The sequence below is a fragment of the Leptonychotes weddellii genome, chromosome 10 (assembly GCF_054177405.1).
Source record: "Leptonychotes weddellii isolate Sample4059 chromosome 10, ASM5417740v2, whole genome shotgun sequence".
Classification (NCBI taxonomy): Eukaryota; Metazoa; Chordata; class Mammalia; order Carnivora; family Phocidae; genus Leptonychotes; species Leptonychotes weddellii.
Genome location: NC_138378.1, coordinates 20,151,467 through 20,177,387, shown reverse-complemented (window position 1 = coordinate 20,177,387; position 25,921 = coordinate 20,151,467). Strand labels below are relative to the sequence as shown.

Sequence of the window (25,921 nt, the reverse complement as noted above, 5' to 3'; positions counted from 1 at the left end):
TCTGCCTACCACACTTGGCTTCAGCCAGAGCCTGTCTACTCTGGCCTGGCCCAGCCCTCCAAGATCTCTACCCCCACTGCCCTTGTCCTCACTTGCTCCATTCCAGCCACACTGGTTGCTTTCAGATCCTTAGCACACCGGGCACACAGTCCATAGTAAGCAGTGGGACTCCTCTGAGTCGAGCTGGTGGTGGGGACAGGGCTTAGAAAGCTCGCTAACCTCCCCTCTGCTTCATGGTACAGATGGGAAGACTGAGGCACAGAAAAGAAAGGTACTTGCCAAAGTACTGAGACTGGTATTTCCAGCATGATCCTGGATGGAAGATCGGAACAGTCCAACTGCCCAATTTTACAGATGGGGAAACTGAGTCACAGTGGTTCCACCTAAATGCCACCCCCATCCAAGGCCTTGTCCTTCCACCCAGTCCTGAGGATGTGCTCCGGTTATTGACTCACTCAGAACTCTGTTCAGGCTGACCGTCGTTGATTTGTTCAGTCGGAAATGATGTGCTAATGGGCTTGTTGTCTTCTCTGATGTTTGCAGCCCCCAGCGCCTAGCCCAGAAGTCACACTCGGTAGACATCTGTTGAGGGGCAGAGTGGGTTTTTATAGAGGGTCTACATGTGATACAGGATTCCTCTGCTAAAGTGAGAGTTGGACAGTACTGCTCTCAGATTCAGGTGAGACGGGTCCTACTCTTTAGAAGGCTTCTCTGGCCCTCTTTCAGCCATGTTGAACCACTCATAGGCAAGAGTGTTCAGGGGCCAAGAGGACATGTTTACCCAGAGCCACACTCTGGATACTGGGGACCCTGGAATTCCCTAACCAAATGGCCCCAGGCCTGCTTCCACAGCCAGCACAGGATCTTCCCATGGGCGGCCTGCACTGCCCGTGGGGCCATCCCTAGGCCTGAGGGCATGTGGAGTGAGCTTGGGGTGCGTGTGGGCGTGTGGCTCCTTGTAACAAGGGATAGAGTCAGAGGTGGGAGGAAAACAGAGGGTGAGCCACTCCCCCCGCCCATTGCATTCGATCATGGAATTTGGAGACCTGGAAGTTTGAGGTCGAACTTGGCTTTCCAGGTTATTATGAAGATATGTTCATCAAGGTAGGATCTGTTTTAACAGTTTGCCAGCCTGAACTATGACCTTGAATTACACATATGGCATGTGGGCCTCCGTTTGTCTTCTTGTCCTCCACCCTACAGTGTTAAAGGTAGGCCAAGAGTCTTCAGAAATCCTCCCCATCCTGAGATCTGTGGGGGTCTGGGTCACATTCCCAGCACCCTGTCCCCTCCAAATTCAGCTGATTTCCTCTCTGTTTTTTCTCCCCAGGATAGCCGCTGCCCGGGAGAGGCAACCCGGGCGCCCCACTAGGGCAACGGCCCCTGCCCTGAGGGCCGGGATCATGAAAGGCCTCGGTGACAGCCGCCCTCGCCACCTCTCCGACAGCCTGGACCCACCACATGAGCCCCTGTTCGCAGGGCCTGACCGCAACCCCTACCTGCTATCGCCCACGGAGGCCTTTGCCCGCGAGGCTCGATTCCCTGGCCAGAACGCTCTGCCTGGGGATGGTCTCTTCCCACTCAACAACCAACTGCCGCCTCCAAGCAGCACCTTCCCCCGCATCCACTATAACTCCCACTTCGAGGTGCCAGAGGAGAGCCCCTTCCCCAGCCATGCCCAGGCCACCAAGATCAACCGGCTGCCTGCCAACCTCCTGGACCAGTTTGAGAAGCAACTGCCCATCCACCGCGATGGCTTTAGCACGCTCCAGTTCCCCCGTGGTGAGGCCAAGGCCCGAGGTGAGAGTCCTGGCCGCATCCGCCACCTGGTCCACTCGGTCCAGCGGCTCTTCTTCACCAAGGCGCCCTCACTGGAGGGCACGGCAGCCAAGGTCGGTGGCAATGGCAGCAAGAAAGGTGGCCTGGAGGACGGCAAGGGCCGGAGGGCCAAGAGCAAGGAACGGGCCAAGGCTGGGGAACCCAAACGGCGTAGCCGCTCCAACATCTCGGGCTGGTGGAGCTCTGATGACAACTTGGACGGCGAGGGTGGCGCCTTCCGCAGCAGTGGCCCAGCCTCTGGGCTGATGACGCTCGGCAGACAGGCGGAACGCAGCCAGCCACGCTACTTCATGCACGCCTACAACACCATCAGTGGGCACATGCTCAAAGCAGCCAAAAACAACACCGCTGAGCTGACTGCCCCGCCACCCCCACCCGCACCCCCAGCCGCCTGCCCCAGCCTTGGGGTGGGCACTGACACCAACTATGTCAAGCGGGGCTCCTGGTCCACTCTGACCCTCAGCCACGCCCATGAAGTCTGCCAGAAGACCTCAGCCACCTTGGATAAGAGCCTGCTAAAGTCCAAATCCTGTCACCAGGGTCTAGCCTACCATTACCTGCAGGTGGGTCCCTCCATGATTAGGGGTGGGGTAAGGAATATGGGGAGGGCACCTGTTCTGAGACTCAGCTGTACCACAGATTTACTTGGAAAGTCGCTTCATTATGGGCCTCTGTGAATAAACACCTGTGAAATGGGTATCTGGTGGTACTTGCTAATAAGGGGATTCCTTCCGGTGGTCATGCTTTCAGCAGACATTGATTAGGGTTCTTCTGAGCCCAGCCCAAGAGTAGGAACTAAAACGTGTACCTGCCCTCTAGAGGACAAATCTGGAAGCTGTGCCCTCCACCCTCCTCATAGGACCCATTGCATGGCATTCTAAATGCCAGCCTCCTGCCTGCTACCCCCACCAGACCAGGGGCTCCTTGAAAACAGGGACCACATCTGATGCAGCTGTGTGTCCCTAAGGCCCAGGACAGGGTCTGGCAGAGAGGAAGTGCTCAGGAAATGTGAGAAGAGAGAGGGCCAGAGGAACAGATGGACATTTAAGTGAACAGAGCTAGAAATAAATAAGACAGAGCCCCAATTATCAGGATGCTGGGAGAGAAAGATGCATGAACAGATAGTCATGTCAGTGTGAGCAGAGTGTGATGGAGATCAGCATGGAGGGCTGTAGGAGGCCCTAAGCCAGCTTGGGGGACTAGCTTTCTCCTTTCAAGTGTTAATGTTTACTGAGGCACTTAATATGCACTTTGCAAAGCCACACTCCTGGAAATTGGCCAAAGGCTCAGAGACATCTCTGTTGCTACACATCCCCCTGGGGCCCTCAAGAGCAAAGCCCGGGGTTATGAACTGGGTGCAGTTCCTGGGGGCAGAACCCAAGCTGTGGGTGGAAGTTACAGGAAGCAGATTTCAGAACCCACCAAGATGGAAGGGGCTGCTTCTGTAGGTAGTGAGCGCTACATCCTGGGGAGTGTGCCAGCACAGGCCTGGCCAGCCTTTGGGAACACAGATGCATTTTGAACCAGATGAACATCAAAGTCTGACAATGCCCTGAGTTCTTGTCATTCTATATAAAAATTCCAAAGACAGTGAGACTATGGGGGGAAAAGCTATTTTTTTTTCAATAGGAGGAAAATGGAAATCTAGGCAGTATTTTATATATTTAAGGCTTTTGTGGCTCGCAATCCACTTCCTTAGTTTAGAAACATCAGAGAGGGTGGTGTGTGACCTGGCTTCCTCTCAAAATGGTGTGGTTTGGTCTGATCATGTGAAAATGCTTCAGAAACACCATGAAAGGGTGGCCCTGCAGGCTCTGGGGTTTGTGCTATCTGCTTGGGTCATGGGAGGTGGGTGGGTGGGGTGCTGGGGTAGCAACAGGTTTTAAGCAGGAATATCGAAGGCCACCTTCCCAAGGGACAGGTGGAGATAGGGAAGATGGACTAGCAAATGGTTTGGGAGGTAGACTGTGTGGGCCTTAGTGACTGGTTGGGCAGTTAGCTCAGGGGGCGTGGGGGTCCTGGGGTGGGAATCCCAGACTGGGACCGTCCCTCAGCCGAGAATTGGCCACTGGCAATACGGGCACCTGGAATGATGTTGTATCTGTGTAGATGTGGTGATTCTGGGAGGGCGGTTTGCATGTGGTGAAGAATGGTGATGCTGTATACACTGAGAAGTGTGTCACCCAGGCATCTGTGGTGAAGCGTGTCGAACCTAGCGAGGGTGTGCACTCTGTGTGTGTTGAGGCAAAGACACAGTGAGGTGGGGACATGCTGCCCTGTGTCCTCAGTGCGGTGTGTTCGTGAGGAGGGTGTGAGTATGCTCTGTGTTCACGTTGTATACTTGTTGGGGGGCATGCAGTGATGAGTGGCTGCTGGAGGACATGTCCTTGGGGAGATGGGGGGTGGGGGAAGGTACGTTTGCTCTCTGAGATGTGTGTACATGGCAAGGTGTGTTCGCTCTGTGCTTGGGCTGAGGGACCTTGTAAGTGCTAAGATGTGTGAAATCTTTCATCATGAGGTGAATGTCCACTGTGTATACATGTCAGATGGGAAAACAGCCCCTTTTCCAGGTCACTACCTGGCTGCCAGACCCCCACCAGTCTCTCTGCACGCTGTGCCTGGCCTTACCCACTAGTAAGGGATACAGGATGTCCCTTGGCTCCGAGACCCTGCCGCTCTACTGATGTGCTGGCATCCTCTGACCAGTCCTTCCCCCACCCCCATCCTAGGACAGGATCTTGGTGCCAGGTCTGAGGGCCTCAGTCTGGTCTGATGTTCTCATCTGTGTAGTGGGATCATAAGCCATCCTCTAAGATAGCAGGGTGACGTGATGGGAACACAGTGGGTGCTCAGAAAAGGAGCTGCAGTGAACACCCACTGTGATCTTACAGCCTGGCCGGTTTTGCTGGGGCACACCCAGCCTGGGATCCATGGAGAAATCTGAGGTCCGAGAGGGGCAAGGATTTGCTTAAGGCCACCCAGTGAACTTGTGGCAGAGCCGGCTCTGGAACTCAAGAGTCCTTCCCAGCCCGGGGCTCTGCCCTGCTGCTGGGTGACTTCAATGGCAGTACCCAGCACGGAAGGCTGAGACCCTCCGAGGCGGGGAGCCGGGGAGCTTCAGGGTCCGGGGCACCATTCTCCAGGTGTTGGGCGCGAGGATGGGCGGCCAGCGGCGCGCTGAGAGTGTGCGCTGCCCCCCGATCCCTCCCCACCCTCGCTGAGGTCTGTCCGCCCATCCTCAGGTGCCCGGCGGCGGCGGCGAGTGGAGCACCGCGCTGCTGTCCCCGCGCGACGCGGACGCCGCGGCCGAGGGCCCCATCCCGTGCAGGCGCATGCGCAGCGGCAGCTACATCAAGGCCATGGGCGATGAGGACAGCGATGAGTCCGGCGGCAGCCCCAAGCCCTCACCCAAGACGGCCGCGCGGCGCCAGAGCTACCTGAGGGCCACGCAGCAGTCGCTGGGAGAGCAGAGCAACCCCCGCAGGTGAGCGCGCCGCCCCGCCTCCTAGAGCCCCGCCCACAGGCTAGCCCGGCCCCCCGGAGCTCCGCCCCCCGGGAGAGCCGCTCCGGAGTCTGAGTCCCGTCCCAGGAGGTCTCCAAAGTCCCGCCTGCTGGGAGCCCCGCCCACAGGCTAACCAGCCCATTGGAGGCCTCCCCGCCCCGCCGCACGTGAGCTCTCCCCTGGGAAAGCCTCCTCCGCTGTCACAGGCTCCGCTCACTGGCAAGGCTAGTCCATAGGTGAGCTCCTCACAGGCGTGTCCCACCCCCGGGAGCCTCGCTTTCCTTCCCTACGGCCCCTTAGGAAAACCCCGCCCCATAGGTGAATCCCGCCCTACAGCCTCAGATCCAGGTGAACCCGGGCTCCCAATAATCCAGGCCCCCTAGGTAAACCCGACTTTAGGTTAAAGCCTTCTCCCTGAGATCCTCGTCCTTAGGTTGGCCCCTTCCTTTGACGAGTTGACTCCGGAGAGCTCCGCCATAAGCCCCCCACAGTTAAGCCCTGACCACCGGTGAGTCTCATCCTTTGGTAAACGATAAGGAGAGTCTCTCTAGAGTGACTGGCCCTGCCCACAGGAGCCACATCACCAGGTGAGTTCCACACCCACAGGGGAACTGGGCCAGGGAATCCTCTTCTTCAGGTTAGGAGAACCCTGCCCCTAGTGATCCCACCACTTGTACCAGCAAAGTACTTGCTTTCCAGGGAAGGCCAGAGCCCCCTCTGCCCTTGGCCCTGTAACTGATCCCTGTGGTGAGCTCCTAGACTGGGGAGGAGGATGTATCCAGAAGCCGAAGGGAGATAGACAGCCTTCACCTGTCCTGTCACCCTGCCTGGAATTCCACCATTCAAGCCCTTTCCTGTTGCTTTAAGACTTGGAAGAGTTAATGAAAGTATGAACAAATGAGATGCATGCACGCAGAAAACAACAATTAAAATGTTAGAGAAAGGTGAGACTTTCGCATGCAGAAATCACCATGGGGATCAGAACAGAAAAGAATGAGAGGGGGGAAAAAAGTTACAGAAAGCCCGTCACTGGGCGCCTGGGTGGCTCAGTTGGTTAAGCGACTGCCTTCGGCTCAGGTCATGATCCTGGAGTTCCCAGGATCGAGTCCCGCATCGGGCTCCCTGCTGGGCAGGGAGTCTGCTTCTCCCTCTGACCCTACCCCCTCTCATGCTCTTTCTCTCTCTCAAATAAATAAATAAAATCTTTAAAAAAAAAAAAAAAGCCCGTCATCAAGTACAAAACAGGTAAAACTTAGTAGGAGGGATTCAAAATCCTTTGAGGAAAAGAAACAAAAGCAAGTCGGAAACAAAAAGAAGCATTAAGGGAAACAAGCTTCGTCCTAGTTCTTCAACTACTGAGGGCAAGAGCCGAGGCTTCTGGGAGGAGGGGGCCTGGGAGGACTGCGACAGAGGGAAGAGAGCAGGTAGAGTGACAGAGCGCTGAGGCAGAGGGGCAGTGTACTCCGAGAAGCCTGGAGTCTCCTTGCCACAGGGATTTGCTTAGGGGGTTCACAGTGGGACAGAAGGCAGGGAATGGCCTCCAGCTGGGAATTCAGGACACCACTGGCCAGTCCCAGGTCTGTCCCTCTCTGAGCCTCAGTTTCCCCATCTTTAAGTGAGGGGGCTAAGCTGGATGATCTCTTAAGACCCCTTCTAGTCCTGGGAGCCTACATTTCCATGAATGACCAGTGGGCACTGAGGTGGGAAAGGAGAACAGGACCCAGGCCCAGACCTTGAATGAGAGGAAATAAATAATAATAATAGTATCAATAGTAATGGGCGCCATCTGTTAGCACTTGCCGCACTCTGGGCTCTGTGCCTGCCCCAGTGCACTTTAGTGTGATTCCCGAATCCTCCTGATCACAGCCCCATGCAGGCAGGCACAGTGTCACCCCCGCTTTGTAGGAGAGGAAACGGAGACATGGGCAAGGGGTCATGACTTGCCCAGGGTCACCCAGTGAGGAAGCTCCATTCCAATCCAAGCCCATCTATGTCAAGGCCTGAGCTGTTGGGTGCTTGGATCTTAACCCAGAGCAGTGGTGAGGGAGAAATCCAGGGTCAGGTAGATGTGAGAAAAATTGAAGAGCAGGGGCCATGAGAAGTGCAGAGTCTGTGGGGGTCTGGTGGAAGCTACCTGGATATTGTGTTGAAACTGATGCCCTTTGGGCAGCTCTAGCCTGAGATCAAGGCTGTGAGCCTTGACCGACCTCCTCTGTCGGCGCATCGGATTTGCCCCAGACCTGTGGGGGTGAGGGCTGTAGCATTGGGCTGGTGTGGGCAGCCTAGGTTTGAAATGCTCAAAAGTGAGCTTGTGCTGCCACCTCGTGGCTGCAGCAGACATGACAGGTGAGGATCACCCCACCCACCAGATTCAAGCCTCCCAGAGCTGGGAGCTCTCCCCTTGCTCAGTGTCCCTGACCTGCCTCCCCCACCCTATCTTCACCTCCCCCACCCCCCGCCCCCCGGACACTACGCAGGCTGGCAGTGACTTCTATTTTTCCCTCTGCCACTGGATGGCCTTGGCCAGTCTTTCCCCCTCTGGGCCTGTTTCTCAGGCTGAGCAATGGGTGGGCTGAGCCCTGTCTGCTCCCCACCCTCACCAGGAGTCTGGACCGCCTGGATTCAGTGGACATGCTGCTGCCCTCCAAGTGTCCAAGCTGGGAGGAGGACTACAACCCCGTCAGCGACAGCCTCAACGACTCCAGCTGCATCAGCCAGGTGAGGGTGGCAGCTATAGCCAAAGTCAGTGGGCTTGGGAGATCCCCAGCTCTCACCCAGGAGGACCCCAGGGCGAGTGGTGCCCAGAAGTCTGCACTGTGCTTCTGCTTGGTCTTTGTTCCCATAGCTGCCTGTGTACGTATGTCTGTCTCACTGACTGTCCTGTGGCTGGAGAGTGGTCACAGGGCCTGACATGCCATGGCCTGAGCTGAGGGCCCCGAGGGAGGGGCCACAGCACTGCTATAGGCCGAGGAGCCCTGCAGAGAGGGAACTGGAGACCTGAGCTTGAGTCCAGTCTTCTCACTGAGAGTATGACCCCAGGACAAGTCACTCCCTCCCTGAGCCTCAATTTCCTCATTTACGCAGAAGGGTGATAATTCTTATTTCAAAGCGTTGTGAGGAATTAAGGAGATAGGAACGTAGTGTTCTCAGCAAAGGGTAGCTAACTTTATGGTTATTATTGTTATCTTGCTGTATGACCTTGGGTAAGTTGCTTCTCCACTCTGGACTTCCATGTCCCACAGGCTCAGTAGAAAGTCAGAACTTCAAGGTCCAGACACATCTCCCACTAACAGCAATAAGCATGCTGTGCTGCACTTTTCATTCTCTTAACTCCCAGCTCCTTGAAGCCACGTCAGGGGGTGGGGGGGAGGTGTGCTTATTATTTATATCCCCAATTCACAGATGAGGAAACTGAGGCTCAGCTCGGTGAGCTCACACAGCAAGGAGGAGGCAGAGCTGGGCAGAGATCCGGGGCTGTCAGACCTACACCTGGACCCCAGCCCCTGCCATGTGCACAGTACTTTAGGGCTTGCAAAGGGAGGACCAGCCAAGTTTCGAGGGCTCCCCTATAGTGTGGATGGGGAGACGAGGCCCAGAGAGGGCAACACCTGCTAGGAGTAGCAGAGTGGGGCAGTGGAAGCACCCGATGCGGCCCCAGCCTCCTTTCTGGGCAGGGACAGGCCCCAGGTCCCACTGCATGTAGCCCCATGGCCTGGGCTAATGCGCTGCTTAGCACTGGAAGGCTTTCCGATCCCAGCTCCTCACCACTCTGCTGTTCCTAGCCTGGCCATAGCATCCCCCCTTGGCCCCCTAGCACTGTCCTCAGCACTCAGCACTGTCATTCCCAGACCAAGGAGACTGACCTCAGACATGGGGAGGAATAGAGCACCCCAACCGTGGCACTCTGTCCCTGCCACACTCATGCAGGCCCCGCCAAGTCTCCTGGCCTCCAGGCCTGCCACCTGCACTCTGTTCCCAACGGCCAGAGGGAGCTTTGTGAGGGATGTAAGGCAGATCACACCATGTCCCTGCTGCAAACCCTCCATGGCTCCCGCCTGCCCCCAGTGAAAGCCAGACTCCTTATTCAGCTGGGTGCAGGCCTGCCTCCCTCTGACACGGGATCTCAGACGTTCAGCCACACCTGCCTCTTTTCTGCTCCTCATACACCTCACACACCTTGCTGTTTCCTCTCCCAGGAGCACCCCTCTCTCAGATCTTTGCTCAGCTGGTTCTTCTCTGTGTTTCCGGTCTTGGCTCAAATGTCACCTCAGGGGAACTTGCCCTATCACCCGTCAAAAGGATCCCCCAGGACACTGTTCCCTTATCCTGCTTGATTTTCTTGACAACACTATCACTGTCTGGAGTTATATCTGTTTATTTACTTGATGTCTGTCTCACTCTTAAGACCGGGAGCTCCCTGCAGGTGCGGACCTTGCCGTGTGGTTCCCCATGACGTCCTTGTCCTCAGCACGTGGGCACAGGGCACATGGGTACCTGCTGAATGGATGGCTTCCCTCCCTGTGTCTCCTATCCTACCGCGTTCTCTTGTCTCTCAGTCTTCTGTCTTTGTATCTGTCTCCCTCTGTTTTTCTCTCCCCTCATTCACGTTTTTATCTGACTCCCTCTCGTAGGTCCCATATCCATGTTTCTCTCTGAGTCTTTCTCTCTCACACACCCCATTTTCACCTCTGCCTGGCCCGGGCATCTGGAACACTTTGTCCTTTGGCTACACAAAAGCGTGCATGGAATCAGCCAGGCTGGGGACCCCAGCAGGTCTCTGCCACTCCCCTCTGCCCAGCACAGCTCTCTCCTAAGCCAGGGTCCTCTGAGCCCTCAAACCCTCACCCCTAGAGGCTTGAGTGACCCGAGCCACATATGTGCCCCTAGAGTCAGAGATGTCCCAGCTCTGTGTCTCTGAGGCCTTGACTCCTGCCAGAAGGAGCCCCCTTCCCACCAGGCACTGGACTATGTAGGCCCTGACCAGGGAGGAGAAGGCTCTGGGCTCTGGGACTAATCTGTAGATCTGGGGGGTGGGGGGCTGCCTGCCTAGGTGAGGGGCAGCAGACAGGGCATCTCCCAGGGGCCAGACCAAAAGAAAGAAGTGTAAACAGCAGATTACAAAGCCTCGGTAGCACCCAGCCCCTGAAGGAGTGAGCCTCCCATCCCTGGAGGAAGCTAAGTGAGACCTCCTAACAGACTAGGCCTCAGCCAGTCTGAGGAGGACATTAGCCCAGCCAGCCACTAGTCCTCTTGCAGCCGAATCTGAATACCCTACCCCAGCCTCCAGCCTTGGTCTCCCCATAACCCTCCCCCTCTCTTTCCTGCAGATTTTTGGACAGGCCTCCCTGATCCCCCAGTTGTTTGGCCATGAGCAGCAGGTCAGTATGCTTGCCATTCTCTCATACCCCAATCCCAGAGTGCAGGGCTAGGTCTGAGGCCTGGCACCTGAGGGGTCCCAGCCCCCAGCCCCAGCAGGTGCCGGCAGCGCCAGGGCCAGGAAAGGCACCGCCCGTGAGCATGGAGTCGAGGCTCACGCTCTGCCCTGACCTTTCCCTCACTGACCCTTTCACTTCACTTTTCTGCACCTCAGTTTCCTCTTCTCAAAAATGGGAAAGAATGGGCTAGGTCCTATGGATGGGGCAAGAAATAATCCCAGGGTAAAGGAAAGCGGACCCTGGGAGTCTTCTAGCTAGGGAGACTGTTTTAGTTGGACACGTTGGCAGCTGGGGGCTGGTGGTATTGGCCTCCAGGTCCTAGACCCCAGATTCCCTAACTTTTCTCCTTTCTTGGGCTCCAGCGAGACCTTTAAGGATGTTGGGGTGTTGGCATGAATGCAGACACTTTTCCATTTTACAGAACTTGGTGGGGTGGAGCTAGTCCTGGCCCTCTGGCTGTTTGCCCTAAGGGTGCCCCCTTCCTGGGCACACCCACCCTGCCCCGGAAGTGGCCCTCTCCTCCTTCCCAGCTCCAAGACCAGAAAGAGATGCTGAAAGGGGCTCCAAGCTCATCCCCTCACTGTGGCCAGGAGTGGACAAGTGACCTGTCCAAGGGGCAACACTAGGACTGGACCCTCACCTCCTGATTCTAGCCGTGGATGCCTCATGTGCCTGCCTCCATGTTCATGTCACAGTTCTTCTCAAACACAGTGTTCCAGAGGGTCTTTGGGGAGCCCACAGGGGGCCAGCTGACCTCTTCCTCCGCTAACTTCCACAGGCTTGTAGTAAGGATGGGATGTGTTAACATACAAAATTCCAGGGTGTTCCCTGCACACAGTAATTCCTCAGTGACACACATACCAACAGCTCTGACCAGCTGGCCTAACCTCCCAGAGCTCGGGCGCATCTTAGCTGATACTTACAAATCCTTGCCCTCACCCCACGGAGCTTCCTTTAATAATAGGGACAGGTCACCAGGTGCTTATTCTCCCGACTCTGTTCTCAGAGAACATGAATGATCCCTCATTTAATCTTGACAACAATCCTATGAAATTTGGTCTCTAATTAGCCCTTATTTTATAGATGGGGAAACTGAGGCACAGAGCAGTTAAGTGACTTGCCCATACTCATACTGCAAGGAAAGATGGACCCAGGGTCGAAACTCTGGCAGTACAGTTCCAGAACTGTGCCATGCCTGCAATCCCAAAGCAAGACCTCATTGCCCTTGGCAATCACAAGGGCCTCTCATTGTACTTCAGGTTACAGCCGTGGAGGATAAACACCTGTCTCTTTCAAACCTACTCCAAATGAATGTTGGGTATGCCACATGGCCTACATTTTAATTTATCAGTGTTGTCCGACAGAACTTTCTGTGAAGATGGAGATGTTCTGTACTACACGCTGTCCTGTAAGGTGGCGTAAGCAAGTGAAATGTAGCTAGTGTGGCTAAGGAACTGAATTTTTTGTTTAATTTAATTTAAAACCTAAATAGCCACATGTGGTTAGCTGCTACCGTATTGGACAGCACAAATTTAGACCTTTCCAAACATATATGCTCCAGATTGGGTGGTGATCCATCTAGTCATTTTACCTGATGCAGTGCCAGGCATTTCATTTAGATAGGAAACACTGACGCAGAGGATGGTGACAGTCGGGAGGTCACACAGGCAGAGCTGGCCCCAGGCACAACTCCATCTTTCCTCCACATGGTGCGCAGTCAATTTCTGCCCCCTCCCTTCTTGCCCAGGCCTCCCCTCAGGACCTCCACTCAGTGTCCATCCTTTGCCCGCCGACTCCTCAGCTTATACTCTGTGGTCTCCAGTTACCATCATGGCCTGAGACCTGGGTCAAACAGACCCTTCCAGAACCCTTGGAGAGTATATGTATGGCGGGGCCCTGTATGCTCACACTCTCAGCTGCAGATCTGTAGGATCTTGGATGGCCATCTCTAGAGAGACACTTAGAAACCATCTAGATAAGGTTGAACTAGGAGTGAGATGACAAAAAGTATGTATGCCACCATTCTGCATACTGCCCTGGACATCACTAATCAATCCTCACTGCCACCACCCTCGTTCCAGTTTTCTCTTCTCTTACCAGACTGTCGCATCAGCTTCATCTCTGGCCTCAGCCTCCATTCCAGACTCCCTTCCCAATATTCATTCTGTACTCCAGGGCTAGACTGATCTTCCTTAAATTCATATTTGGAGTATTGATTCAGCCACTTCCTCACTGGGTACACCTGGCAAGTATCTTCCCCTCACTGGCCCTCAGTTTCTTTGCTTGTGAAAGCAAAGGAATTGGACCATAAGATGGTAATTATCTAGCACACCTCCTGCCACCTCCCATTCCAGCATTCAAGGTAGACATTACTAATTGATGATAGCCTTCTTTGTGGCTGAATTCAGATGTGACCTTAGGATCTATCAGTTGATCAGTGTGAACACACAAAATCCACTAAGTGTCCTTAATAGTTTCTCCTGCATTGTAGACATGGGAAAATTGAGGTCCAAAGAGTGAGATGTGAGGAAAGGGTGAGCTGACTTGAGCCACCCTCTGCCCCCAACTCTCCAGCCCTGCCGCTGAGCCAACCACCAAGCGTCCGGTCCCTCCAGAATGGGCGCTGCTGGCCCCTGATGCCCGCCTTTGCCCGGCTAGGTACGGGAGGCAGATCTGAGTGACCAGTATGAGGCAACCTGCGAGTCTGCCTGCAGCGAAGCGGAGTCTGCAGCCGCCGAGGCACTGGACTTGCCGTTGCCCAGCTACTTTCGCTCCCGCAGCCACAGCTACCTGCGGGCCATCCAGGCGGGCTGCTCGCAGGAGGAGGACAATGTCTCCCTGCAGTCCCTCTCCCCTCCGCCCAGCACTGGCAGCCTCAGCAACAGTCGCACGCTTCCAAGTGAGTACTGAGATTGGGGGCAGGGGGTGTTTGTTTCTCACAAGGGAACCCCCAGGGACCATTCCTGGTGGACCAGATGTGGAGAATGCCGGGGAAGAACCCATGGTGGGCCAGCCAGGGTTAGAGGGATAGTTAGCACAAGCGGGAAGGCTTGAGACTGAACTTCCCACCAAAGGACAAATTGGAGCTCAAACGGGGGTCACAGAGGGAGATGTCATCACTGGCAATAGGGTGAGGGGGTCAGAGAGGGCCCCTGCTTTGGGATCCTGACCCTGGCTCAGAGCATCCAGCTGCTGGTGGGCAGGGCTTACTGAAGCCGCACCTCCCTGTTTGGATTAGTTCAGGTAGGCGAACCTATGGTGAGGTTAGAACCTGCAGGGAAGAGGATGGCGTCTGCACTGAGCCTTCTCAGCGGAGTGGGTTTGCAGGTGTCTCTCATATCCACAGAGACCACCTGTCCTTCCTGACACTTGTTGTAAGTCCTCCAGTGACACTCTGTGCATGATCAGAGAAAAAGGGGAACCTTGCGTCACAGAGTAAACCATGAAAACCAAGACCAGGGAAAATCATAGACTATTTCTGGTTTAGTAGAGAGAGCTTCGATCTTTCTCTGGCTAGCTAGTTTTCCTCTGGGAGTCTCAGTTTCCTCATCTATACCCTGAGGCATAAGCCAGGCCCCAGAGAGTTCTTGGGGAGATGAGATCAGGGAGTGTTCAGGCAGGGCCTTGCACATGGTGGGAGCTATTATTGTTGCTTCTCAGACATGACTCCGACTTTCCTGGCAGTCAGAAGCAGTTGGGATTGGATTGTTGTAGGAAAAGAGACATGTTTCAAGTGCTCAGTTGGTGTTTGATGTAAATAAATGAACTTGAATCCTATGCATATTCTGTATGAAGGAAATTAGTCTATCGAATGAATGAACTTGCCTTTGCAGGGGGCAGAGCAAGAAACGACTTTGTCTCCCTACTGTCTTTCCAATCCTGGGTGATTTCTGGGCAGATCCCTGAGCTTTTCCAGTCACTTTTAGACCGTAAGGAATAGTCTCATTTTTCGGTGTTAAGAGTCAAGTCTGGCCTCACTGCAAAGCTTTAGTCTTACCAACCTCAGATCTCATGCTTCTGCAGGTAAAGCCTGACTCGGGCTATGAAGCCCGCAGGAGGGAGCTGGGCATGGTGGTCATTGTCGGCTCTGTCCCTTGTTCACTAGTGGCCGTTTCTGGTCCCTCCAGGTGGCAGGGGAAGGTAGCCAGCACAGGTGTTGTCCGATGTCGGGACTTTCTGGATGACCGAAGCCACATGCTGGCTCTCTCTGCTAAGTGATGCTTTTGGAGGGCCTCACGGTGCCTCCTTCCCTGGCATAGGCAGTCCCCCTCCAGCCCACTGCTTCTTATTCCCCCTCTGCCTCTCCATCTGCTGGTCCCCCTCCTCCCCACTCAGCTTCTCTTCGCTAAGGGACTTGGCCTTGCTGGGCGGGCATCTTAGACAAAATCCTCTGATGACAACTCCAGCCTCACTTTCTTCCTTTACTCCCATTCTACCTGTGTGACAATGAGGCCCTCACCCTGGGGAGCTCTGGAAGTATGGGCTTCTATGCTACAGCCCTTCTTCCAGACCTGCTGTCATGGGTAACCCTGCCAGTCTCTATTTTAAAGGTCTCCTAGCAGATGCTGAGGCCTGGTTCCAGGGCCTCCAAATCCAGGGGATCCCTGCCAGGCTCTCCCAGGCACCCTGCTACAGTCCCCCTAGGAGCCTCAGGTAAGGCACCAGATTCTCCCCTATCATCAGGCCTGTGAGATGTTCTCTACGCATGAGGTGGGCCGGCAATTTTCTTCAAATAGACTCATCCTGTAATCTTCCCCAAACCAAATCACTCATGAATGGACTAAGGATGGGTCATGGGCTACATGTCCCTGTATTGGGTCCTTGGGTCTGCTTGGGTCCCTGTATTGATCAGCTATTGCCACAATAGTGCTGCATAACAAAGAACCACAAAATTAGTGTAATACAACAATTAACACATTTCTTGCTCCCACATCTGTGGGTCAGTGGGAACAGTTCTGTCCCACATCTCTCATCCTCCTCCTAGAACCAAAGGATCCTCCCGGGATCAGTGACCCAACCAGGGCATGTTCTTTTCATGGTGATGGCGGAAGCACAAAAGAACAAGCCTAAGGACACAAGCACATTTCAAGGCCTCTACGTACATACTATCTTCTAAAATTCTATTGGCTAAAGGAAGTCATATGACTGAGCTCAAAGACAGGGGATGGAGAGGTACCCTCCTACCTTTGTGTAAGAAACTGTATTTTTATGGCAATGGTGTGGATACAGGAAGGGGTGAAAAATTAGGGTTAATAATTGAATCTACTGTAGTCCACTCTCTTGGCCACATTTATTCACGTTCCTCTCACGTAGAAAATACACTTATCTGGTGCACATGGGTGGCTCAGTTGGTTAAGCATCTGACTCTGGTTTCAGCTCAGGTCATGATCTCAGGGTCATGAGAGCGAGCCCTGCGTGGGGCTCTGCACTCAGTGCAGAGTCTGCTTGAGATTCTCTCCCTCCTCCTCTGCCTCTCCCCATGCTGGCGCATGTGCTCGCACGTGCACACTCTCTCTCCCTCTCGTTCTCTAGTAAATAAATAAATAAATCTTTAAGAAAAAAAAAAACACTTATCCTCAAGACCCCCAAAGTCTCTTCCAGTCGTAACAGTGGGATCTCATGATTTATGTCGGGTCTGGATGTGGCTCCTCCTGATTGAGTAACCTAAAATCTAAAAAGAAAAAGAGGCCAAAAATTCTATCAACCACCCCCCCCCCAACAGTCTGTCCTCTATGGGTGATCCAGCACCTGGCTTTAAATATAGGGAGTGGGCCTCCAGTTATTCTCAGTTTGGGGGCTGTAGTCCAAACCAAGACACTCAAGAAGATATCATGTAGCAACAATACCTCACACCTACTTACAGACATACATGAAGTTGTAGACCCTTAGACCTCTGTATGATATGAAAAGTTATAAAAACACATGCCACATGGATATTCCCCACATGCACACACATACACGTAATCTCTACATACAGCTGCATACACACTCACACACGTGTGTCTCTTTCAAGACTCATGCCCCCTCCACACCTGTGAGGAAATCATGCCTCTAGCCGATTAGAGCCACCAAAAAAATTCACCCCCAACATTTTCCAGGTCAGCCCTCCCTCGAGTCTCCACAGTGACCACTATATACTTGCTCGTCTCTCCTCCACCCTCCAATCCCCTCATGCTCAGGAGGTAAACCTACCTGCCTCACAGGGAAAACCAAAGCCACCAGATTTTTCCAACTGTGCCCAGAGCTGCAGCTGGTCCATACGGTACCTTTGTGCTGGGTTAGGAAAGGGCACTCCCCCCAAGACACTTAATTGCCGTCTGTTGGAAAATTGTCACGATGTATAATTTTTATTAGAACAAGGTCTTTTTCTGCCATCTGTCACAAATTTGTCATGATAAGTATATAATTCAATTATGTCTGTATTGTAAACAGCACCCGCCCTATGTGTGGCATCCTTAGTCAGTGGAAAACTTGCACAACCATCCATGGCAATTCTGCCCGTAACGACCTCCCTCCATATAGACCCACACCAACACCAACACACAGGCCCACCCTATCTCAGCCACTGTTGCCCCGCAGGGGTCACCCCTGCTCAGAAGGCGGCCTCCTCTCCTCAGCTCTGTCTCTAGGAAGTGAGAAGTCCAGGCCCCAGGTACACACAGACCCCTGGGGCTGTTCTGAGCCCCCAGGTTGCTGAGGGGTATGAAAGCTCTTTGTCACTCGCACGTGGGCACGTATGGACTCAGGCCACATGCAGGCAGGTGGGTGGATGTGGGTGAGGAGGGGTTATTGAGGCAGTGAGAGCCCGGAAGGGGAGGGCCTCTCTAGAGTGGCCGTGGGCAGAGCCTGGAGCTGCCCGCCCACCCACCCACTTAGAGCTCACCAGCTTCCCAGCTGCCAGGACTGCTGCCACCACTCCTCTCTCTCCCTCCCTCCTTCTGACCCAGATTCCACATTCCAGAAATAGCTCTGGCAGGTGACTGGCAGGCAGGGTCAGCTCCAGCTAGGATGGTGGGGGAAGCAGCTTGGCTATATGTATGTGCCCCTCCCAGCCAAAGGGCCCACCTGGAAGGGGCCACAGGGGTGCCATCACCCCACAGTCGGCCCCATCCTGCCTTCTGTCACCCTCTGGGAAAGAGAAGAAGAAAGAACAAAGAAGACTCGCCCTCCCACCCCCTCCCTCTACCCAGCTCCCACTAGTGCTCATTCTCCTCTCCTCCCTCCCTTTCACCATCCCTTTCTTCCAGCTTCCTCTGCCCTCTCTCCCACCTCCTTAGCCTTTCGTTTGCCTCCCTCAATCCTGTTCCCTTCACAGCCCCCTGCTTCCTCCCCTCCCAGTTTCTGGCCGTCCTCCCTCCCTAGCTTCCCCTTCTGTGTCTCTCCCACTCTCTCTGAACCACAAGGGAGGGTGTGGCATCACCCAGGGGCCTGGGTGGCACCCCCCACCCCCCAGCTCCTGCCACCTGCGCTCTCTGTACCAGCACATGATTCCATGTGCATGTGTGTTTACACACACACACACACACACACACACACACCAGGTTACACACACTGGGGGGCTCTCCCTGCAGTCCTTGAAGCTCTAGGCTGAGCTGGGATAGGTTCCTGGCCCGGGATACATGCTTGCTCTTTGCTCAGGAACCCTGAGATCTAGTTTCCTCTCTCCTGTGTCACTCTGGGGGGTTCCGGTCCCTCCCTATGCTTCAAATTCTCCATCAATGTTGTGAGGCTTGAGTTTGAGGACCCTCTTCCCCGCCCAGATACTTCCCATCCAAGTCATCCTCTGAGTCCCTTCTTTGTCCTCTCCCCTCTCCCCCAGAATGTTCCCAGTTTCTCCTCTGATTCACTCCCTCCTCCATAGAGGAAGGGAGGCTGACAAAATTCCAGTAAGCAGTCAACCCTCCGGTCAGCCTTGTCCCCTTGCAGCCCTCCCCCAGGCCTAGCCCTCCACAATCTCTGATTTTCACACTATGGGCTCCTGTCAGAATGAACACTCCAGTTCCCAGAGTGTCAGGGCTGAGAGGAACCTCAAAGACCATTATGTCCAGAGATTGCAAATAGATTTCAACTCCTGTGTTCATCTCTGATCCCTGGAGCCCAAGACTGAGATTTAGTTAAGCAGAGAAGTGTGCCACCATCAACTGGTGATGTCTGCTGTGGCCAGAATATTTACACATATCTGACATTCCTGAGTTAACTCAGTTTAACCTCACATACGTATACATATACACATGTGACACAACTCTTTCAAAGAAACTACAGCCTAGAGAAGGTGAGTGTCAGGTCAAGGTCACCCAGTTAGTAGGTCAGGGAGCTATTTCCCATCTGGGTCTGCCTGACTCCTAAGCCTTGAGTTTCCCATTATCCTGTGGGCAGGGGAGCCATCCAGGGTTCTGGTAAAGAGGTATGGCATGGTTACAAGAGTTTCCGGGAGAATTACATGGCAAGCTGGCCAGGATGGGTTGGAGGTCCAGGCAAAGCAGTGAGGACTAGGCCTCACTCCTCCTCACTCCAGGAGGCCTTCCCGGAGTGAGGGATGAGGGGTCAGAATTTCCTATTGCTGTACCTCTGCACAGAGGCACTGAGCAGAAGGCAGGCTTCCTCCCAGGGCTCTACCAAGCCTTGGTCCAGGACATTCCTGGTTAATCGAGTGCCTACTGTGTGCCTAATGCACAAATCATCACCCTGTTTTTAGGCAGACCCATTGAGCCTTCTGGGGGAAATAATGACTGGGCCTAAGGACTGGTGGGCAGGCTATGAAGCCAGGATCAAGATTCGTGAACAAGGGGCATGACTAAAGTGCTCAAATGGAACCATGGAGCTCCTACTAAGCAGTGGTTAGGGACATGAGCCTTGCAATCAGGCTGCTCTTTCATTGGACAGATGCTTATTGATCACCTACCTACAGTGTGCCAGGCCATGCTCACCCGGGACACAACAGTGAACAAAACAGAAACCCCTGCCTTCGTGGAGAGTATATTCTGTTGGGGGTTGGGGGTACAGACAAAACAATAAATAACACGTAGAAGCATATGGTTTGTTGGAAAATAGCCCAGAGCAAAGGGAAGGGTTGCATCACAAACAGGATAGTTAGGGTAGACCTCGCTGAGAAACAGATGTTTAAGCAAAGACTTGGAGGAAGCTGGGGAGGTATGCCAGGCAAGGAGGAGAGGTCCTGGGGCAGCAGGGTCCCTGGTGCACTGGAGCAGGGGCAGGGTTCTCTGTGCCTGGGGCCGAGCAAGACTGAGCCTGGCTTGTCCTTGAATTTTTCTAAATAGGTCAATTTAAAGATGAATGCTACATGAATAGCACAGGTGTAGCATAGTGACTGTGAGTAGGACAGAGTAAGCTAATACTTTCAAAGTGCTTAGCATAGTGTCTGGCATCGAAATGGCTCAATAATCCTCATTTTCTTTTGTTATTAGTATGCCTTTATACAAAAATCGCTACAGTGGTATCAGAAACACTGTATCATCTCACTAAGGTTCTTTTCTCCATTTTACATTTATTAAAGAGATGCACAGAGAAGGTAAGGGACTTGCCTAAGTCACCCAGCAAGGCAGGTCAGGGAACAGGAGCTGTGTCTGGATAGCAGAGCTGCTATAACTACAGTCTGGAGAGGTGAGGCAGTAAGGAAACGACTCAAGACCAGGACTAAATGAGAATGGGGAACAGGGCACAGAGAGGTGCCACGAGACATGAAGGGAATGATGGACTTAGGCAGCGCCTACTGCCCTTTGCCCTTCAGGGCACACTGAGTGTGTTCGTTTTATTTTTGCTGAAGAGTAATCAGGAGGCTGAAAGAGCATCTCGTACAAGGTCACACAGCTCTCTAAAGGGTGAATCAGGATTCGAACCCAATCGGGAGGCCTCCGTCTGAGGACAGCAAAGGGAGGATGGAGGGGAGGGGACAACTAGAAATACTTAGGACGTAGAGTCCATAGTACTTGAGGTCTAATTTGACCATGCAGGGTTGAGAAGACCAGCTCAGGATCCTTGCTGTGACCCTCAGTTTCCCCCAGTGACAGCGAGGTGTCACCACGGAAAGCTAGTGCTAACTCGCACCGCTCCTCCCACGGCACGGAGCATGCGTCCCGTTCCAGCTGGAACCGGTTTGGCGGGGCGGCTCGAGGGGCGGAGCTCCCAGTGCTCAGGCATGCGCGTGCCGACGTGAGCGCGCGCTCCCTCCCACCGTCAGTCGGCCTGGGCGTGAGCTGGCTGAGCGCGCCCAGCGCTTGCGCACCGGCCGAGCCGCGCGCGCGCGCGCGCGCGCGCCGGGCCACGTGCCGAGCGGGCTCTGCGCGTCCCCGCCCGCCCCGGGAGTCCCGGGAGGCGCGCGCGCGCGCGGCTGACGCGGGGGGCGGGGCGGGGCGGGGCCGGCGCGGGGCTTTAACACGAAGGCCCCGCCCCTCGGGCGTACAAAACCGGATCCTCGGGCCGGGCCGCGTGAGGGAGGAGGGTGAGTGCCCGCCGCTGGCCGCAGCTGCCGCCAGCCTCGTCCGTCACTTCATCCGTCTGTCCGGTCCACGCCGTCGCCGTCGCCGCCGCCGCCTCCTCAGCCCGGACGCCCGGGGCCCGCCCAGCGCCGCCCGGAGCAGCCGCGGCCCCGCGAGGAGACGGGCGCCGCCCCCGCCCCCGCCCTCCTCCCCGTCTGTCCGTCCGTCCGTCCGTCCGTCCGTCCACCCGCCCGCTCGCGCTTCCGTCCTTCTGTCCGGCTGCCAGCCTTCGGGCTGGTCTCCCCGCTCCGCCCGCTTTGTCTCTCCCCGGCTCGCTGTCTCTTTGTCTCTGCCCTCGCGGTGCCTCACAGCCCCTCCCTCACTCCCCGATCTCGGGTCTCCCTCACAGCGCTCCTCTCATCCCTCGGAGCCTCCCTTTCTGGGCGCCCCCGTTCCTCGGGGCTCCACCCCCCCTCACGGTGCCCCCCATCTTTGGGGGCCTTTTCTTCAGAAAACCGCCCTCCGCCACGGCTCCCCTCTGAGCTTCCCGCACATCCTTTGGGGGGGGTCCTCCCTTCTATCTGTACCCTCAAATCCCTGTGGTCTTGCTTCTCTCTTAGCCCTCATTTCCTCGGGGTTTTTCTTCTCGGTGCCCCCCATATACGCTGGGACCTCCGAGATCCTTGGGGTCTCTCTCCTTGGGACCCCCAAAAGCTCCCCAGCTCCCAGACTTCACCCCTCCCGGTCTTCCCTTGGTTTGTCGCTCCTTGTTCTCTCTCAGGCCTCTGGCCCCCCAATTCTGGGGGTTGGGGTCACCCGCTTTGCTCTCCCTGCCTCTACCCTCACATCTGTCTCAGTGGTCTCACCACTTAGTGGCTCTTGTGCCGAAGGCCCCCTTTCGAGCCTGCTCCTTTCCCCAGGGCTCTTGGCCCCCTTGCTTTCTCTGCCCCTGCTCCTTGTCTCCCCTGCTCTCTGCTCCCTTGTCTCTCCCTTTCCCTTTCTCTGTCTTTGCCGGTCTCTGGGTCTCTGACCCCCCTCTGGCCCTCATGGCTTTGTGTCTGGAGCTCTTGAAGCAATGTGAGTGGTGGGGTGTCCGGGTCGGGCCGGAGTCCGCCCGCAGGCTGGCCGCGGCGAGGCTCCATGGGGTTGGCGCTGGGGCTAGGGCTGGCGCTGGGGCAGGAGGCTCTGGAGCCTCCCAACAAAGGGGCAAGGAGGGAGGGGCCAGGCCGTCTGGCAGAGGTGGGAGTGGGGGTGCCTTCTTGCTCTGAGGCTTCTGCTTTAGTTGCTTGAGTGTGTGGAGGGTGCCACGGGCTGGACGTCCTGCCCGCTTGGTCCTGCATGGCCTGGCACTTTGTGATCGCTTGTGGGCAGGCCTGGGCTATTTTGGAGTTGGCAGGATGTGATATCACTTGGGCGTTTATTTAGACCCGGCTGGGGGTGGGAGCTGCGTTCTTGCCAACTTGAGTAATGAAATTTTGCAGGGGGGTGCGGCCTTTAGGCAGCTGGGCTGTAATGTTTGTGGCCAGAACTTTGCAGGCCACCAGACTGGGCAGGTGAACAAGATTACTGTGCTGCTTTGGTCTTGCTGAGATTCAGGATGAGGGGAGAGAGGAGTTCTTAATCTGACCACCCTTGACTATTCCGTTTGATGATCTAAGAACTCCGGGCCTTGATTCTGCCAGCTTCAAGCTGTGTCAGACTCTCGACTTCTCCAAGCCTCAGTTTTCTCCATCTGTAAAAAGGGAATAATTGTGCTAGTCTTACCAGGTTGTCATGAATACCAATTGTGCTAGTCTTACAAGGTTGTCATGAAAACCAAATGAAAGGTCTGTAAACATGCTTTGTGAAGTGTTACTGTGCCTTTAAACTGAGCCCACAGGGAAAGCAGCTTGTCCAGGGTACACAGCTAGTTCATGGCAGAGCTAGGACAGGGATCCAGCCCCAGGACTCCCCAGAGTTCTTTACCTTTTGCTCCATTACCACCTGATTATTCAGGATTACACCTGCCCTTCCAGTGGGGCAAGGAGGAAGCTGTCCCTTATTTATGCTCTGATTCTTCTTTGTCAGTTTGTAAAGATAAGCAGGTGTGCATAGCTGGATGTCTGCTGGGAGACAGTTGGATTTTCCATGTTCCATCCCATTGTTGTTTGAGGGTGGGCCCTGCGTGGCCAGTGGCACTTGGGAATAAGGTCGGTCAGTTTGTGGTTGTGAACCTCTGCCGCTTTTCCTGCTTCCCTGTAGAGTGGGGGAACAAAAGCCTCAGCTGGGAGAGGCTCCACAGACCGTGGTGGGGGTGGGGGTTGCTGTCAAGGAGCCTAGGATGTCCTAGAACTTTGGAGCAGGAGATCAGCTGTTAGAGCACCCTTGTCTTATGGATGAGGCCCAGAGAGGCCAAGGACCTATACAGGGTTGAGCAAGGACTCTTGGTTCTGTTTCATGGCACTGCCTCTGAGGAGGTCACTGTCAGGCTGGTGTCACTTGCCCACTGGTATATAATGACAATTTCTTTTTTTTTTTTTAAAGATTTTATTTATTTATTTGACAGAGAGAGACACAGCGAGAGAGGGAACACAAGCAGGGGGAGTGGGAGAGGGAGAAGCAGGCCTCCCGCAGAGCAGGGAGCCCGATGCGGGACTCGATCCCAGGACCCTGGGATCATGACCTGAGCTGAAGGCAGTCGCTTAACCAACTGAGCCACCCAGGCGCCCTATAATGACAATTTCTAACATCTATTGACCTTTTACTGTGGGTCCTGTGCTTGACACACTACTCAGACTGTGTGCAGTGGGGAGCAAGAAGGGCTTGGTCCTTGGCCTGGAAGTAGGGGGTTGGGATTCTGGTCCCCACATCTTACCACTCTCAGGGAGGCCACTTTCTCCTGGGCTTCAGCTTCCTTACCTGTAAAATGGGAATAAAAATCTTTGTCATAAAACTTATTCTGAAATCATAGAATTCCTAAAGAAATTCTGTGAGGCAGAATGCCAGGGTTCTATTCCTGGCTATGCTAAGATGCAGTGTGACTTCAGACAAGTGTTCCCCTCTCTCTCTGTTTTTCTTTCTGAAAAATGAGGGAGTTGGATAGCATGGTCTCTTAGGTGATTCCAGCTCTGATATTTCAGGATTCTAAGGTAACTCAAAGGCCACCTATTTGTACCTACATCTCATCTTACCTGTTAATGGTGTGCCTGATCATAGAACAAGAGGGAGAATGTGTTGAATACTGCAGGGTGTGTGCTGATAGGAGAGAGATCCTGTCTGGGCAGAGGGTTCAGAAAAGCTTCCAGGAGGAGGCAGTGCTGGAGTTGGGCATCTCTATACCAGGCATGTTCTGCCGCTAATACAAACTGTTACAGAGAGTGGAATTAATGTGGGATTTAGAGCCTTAAACACTTGGTTTTAATTGGTCTCCATCATTCACTCCCTGTGTAATCTTGGGCAAGTTACTTTCTTTGGGCTTCAAGTTTCCTCATCTGGACTCAAGGTAATCATATTTACACTACAGGATTGTGGTGAGGATTAAATGAGATTATATATTTAAAAAATACCAAGTACGCAGTAGGCACTTAATAAATATGAACTTTCATCTCCCAGTAATATCTGGATCACTTTTTTCTTTGTGGGAACAAGACAGACCCAGCTTCTCCCCGCCTCCCCCTCCCCACACCGGCCCCCTGGTGCTGAGGTTCAGGTAACAAGGAAAGCACCTGACTGTTGTAGTAAATAATAGGAGTAATCCTCTAATCTCTCACTTGCTATGTGAGCCATTGTGTAATCTGTCAGGCGCTTTCCTGGCCATTGTTCCTCACAACAATCCTGGGAGGAAGTCAGAAACCACTGGAGTTCTCTCTGCTTCACAGGTGAATGGAGAATAGGGGGCCCAGAGAGGCACGAGGACCTGTTCAGGGTCCATGGCATGCCAGTGTCGGGGTGGGCTTGAGCCCAGACCTCTTGACTTTTCTTCTCCCATAGCCCACAGCTTTGCTCCAGATGTATTGCTTCTGTCTGGTAGCCTGCCCCTCAGGCCTCCTTCTCTAGTCTGGCATCTATTCTGTAGGGAGGGTTTGCTTGACATTTCCTCAGCCTCTGAGCTCATCCCAAACTTCAGCGGGACTAGCCTGAGGCTGGGCGGGGACTGAGTCACCACCTTTCCTGGCTTTCTCATCCTCAGCAGCTACCAGACTCACCCAGAGAGCCAGAGACCTGCCGGTTGTAGGACAACAGCAAGGCAGGCTTTCCTCCCAGCAGCTCAGATTGGCTCAGGGAAGTCTCTCCCTGGGCTTTTAGGGAAAGGCTGCAGTGGTGGCTCCCCAGGGATCTGGAAGCACGAGCAACACTGAACAGCTGTCGCCTGGCCTTTCCTGCTCCAACCCTTTATTTGTGCTGTACCCTCCCCCTGTGGTACCTTCTCTTCCCTTTGAGGCCCACATTGTCAAATGCCACCACTTCCTCCAGGAAGTCTCTGATTGCTGCTCTCGAGTCAAACAGACTGAATTCTGTCCCAGGTCCATACTTGCTAAAAAGTGGTTGCTTCACCTCTCTGTGCCTCAGTTTCCTAATATATATAAAATTTAGGTTCCTTATCTTTGTAAAGTTTAGGTTCCATCCCCAAAGAGTCTCCTTTGGCAGATCTGGGGGCAGGAATCAACTTTACAAGTTCAGCCCTCTGGAGGAGTTCGATGCTGAGAACCTGTGGGCTGCACTCTGGGAAA

The 25,921-nt window shown here is 54.3% G+C and overlaps 1 protein-coding gene and 1 long non-coding RNA gene across 6 annotated transcripts in view; both read left to right on the top strand.

The window, feature by feature from the left end:
• Nucleotides 1-25,921, top strand: part of DLGAP4 (DLG associated protein 4) — a 139,433-nt gene that overhangs the window by 54,017 nt on the left and 59,495 nt on the right. For 3 of the 5 annotated variants that reach the window (XM_081832877.1, XM_081832876.1, XM_081832879.1), the window contains exons 2-6: nucleotides 1,331-2,402; nucleotides 5,082-5,323; nucleotides 7,945-8,059; nucleotides 10,669-10,719; nucleotides 13,435-13,675. In XM_081832877.1, the coding sequence (XP_081689003.1) occupies nucleotides 1,404-2,402; nucleotides 5,082-5,323; nucleotides 7,945-8,059; nucleotides 10,669-10,719; nucleotides 13,435-13,675 (1,648 nt within the window). In that variant the 5' untranslated portion in view covers nucleotides 1,331-1,403. Of the gene's footprint in view, nucleotides 1-1,330; nucleotides 2,403-5,081; nucleotides 5,324-7,944; nucleotides 8,060-10,668; nucleotides 10,720-13,434; nucleotides 13,676-21,247; nucleotides 22,290-25,921 lie in introns of those variants that run through there. The other 2 variants (XM_081832878.1, XM_006742539.3) reach the window with 2 other exon arrangements.
• Nucleotides 22,298-24,945, top strand: LOC145723804 (uncharacterized). Its single transcript, XR_014149106.1, has 2 exons — nucleotides 22,298-22,979; nucleotides 23,015-24,945. It is a non-coding gene; the product is annotated as an uncharacterized LOC145723804 (long non-coding RNA).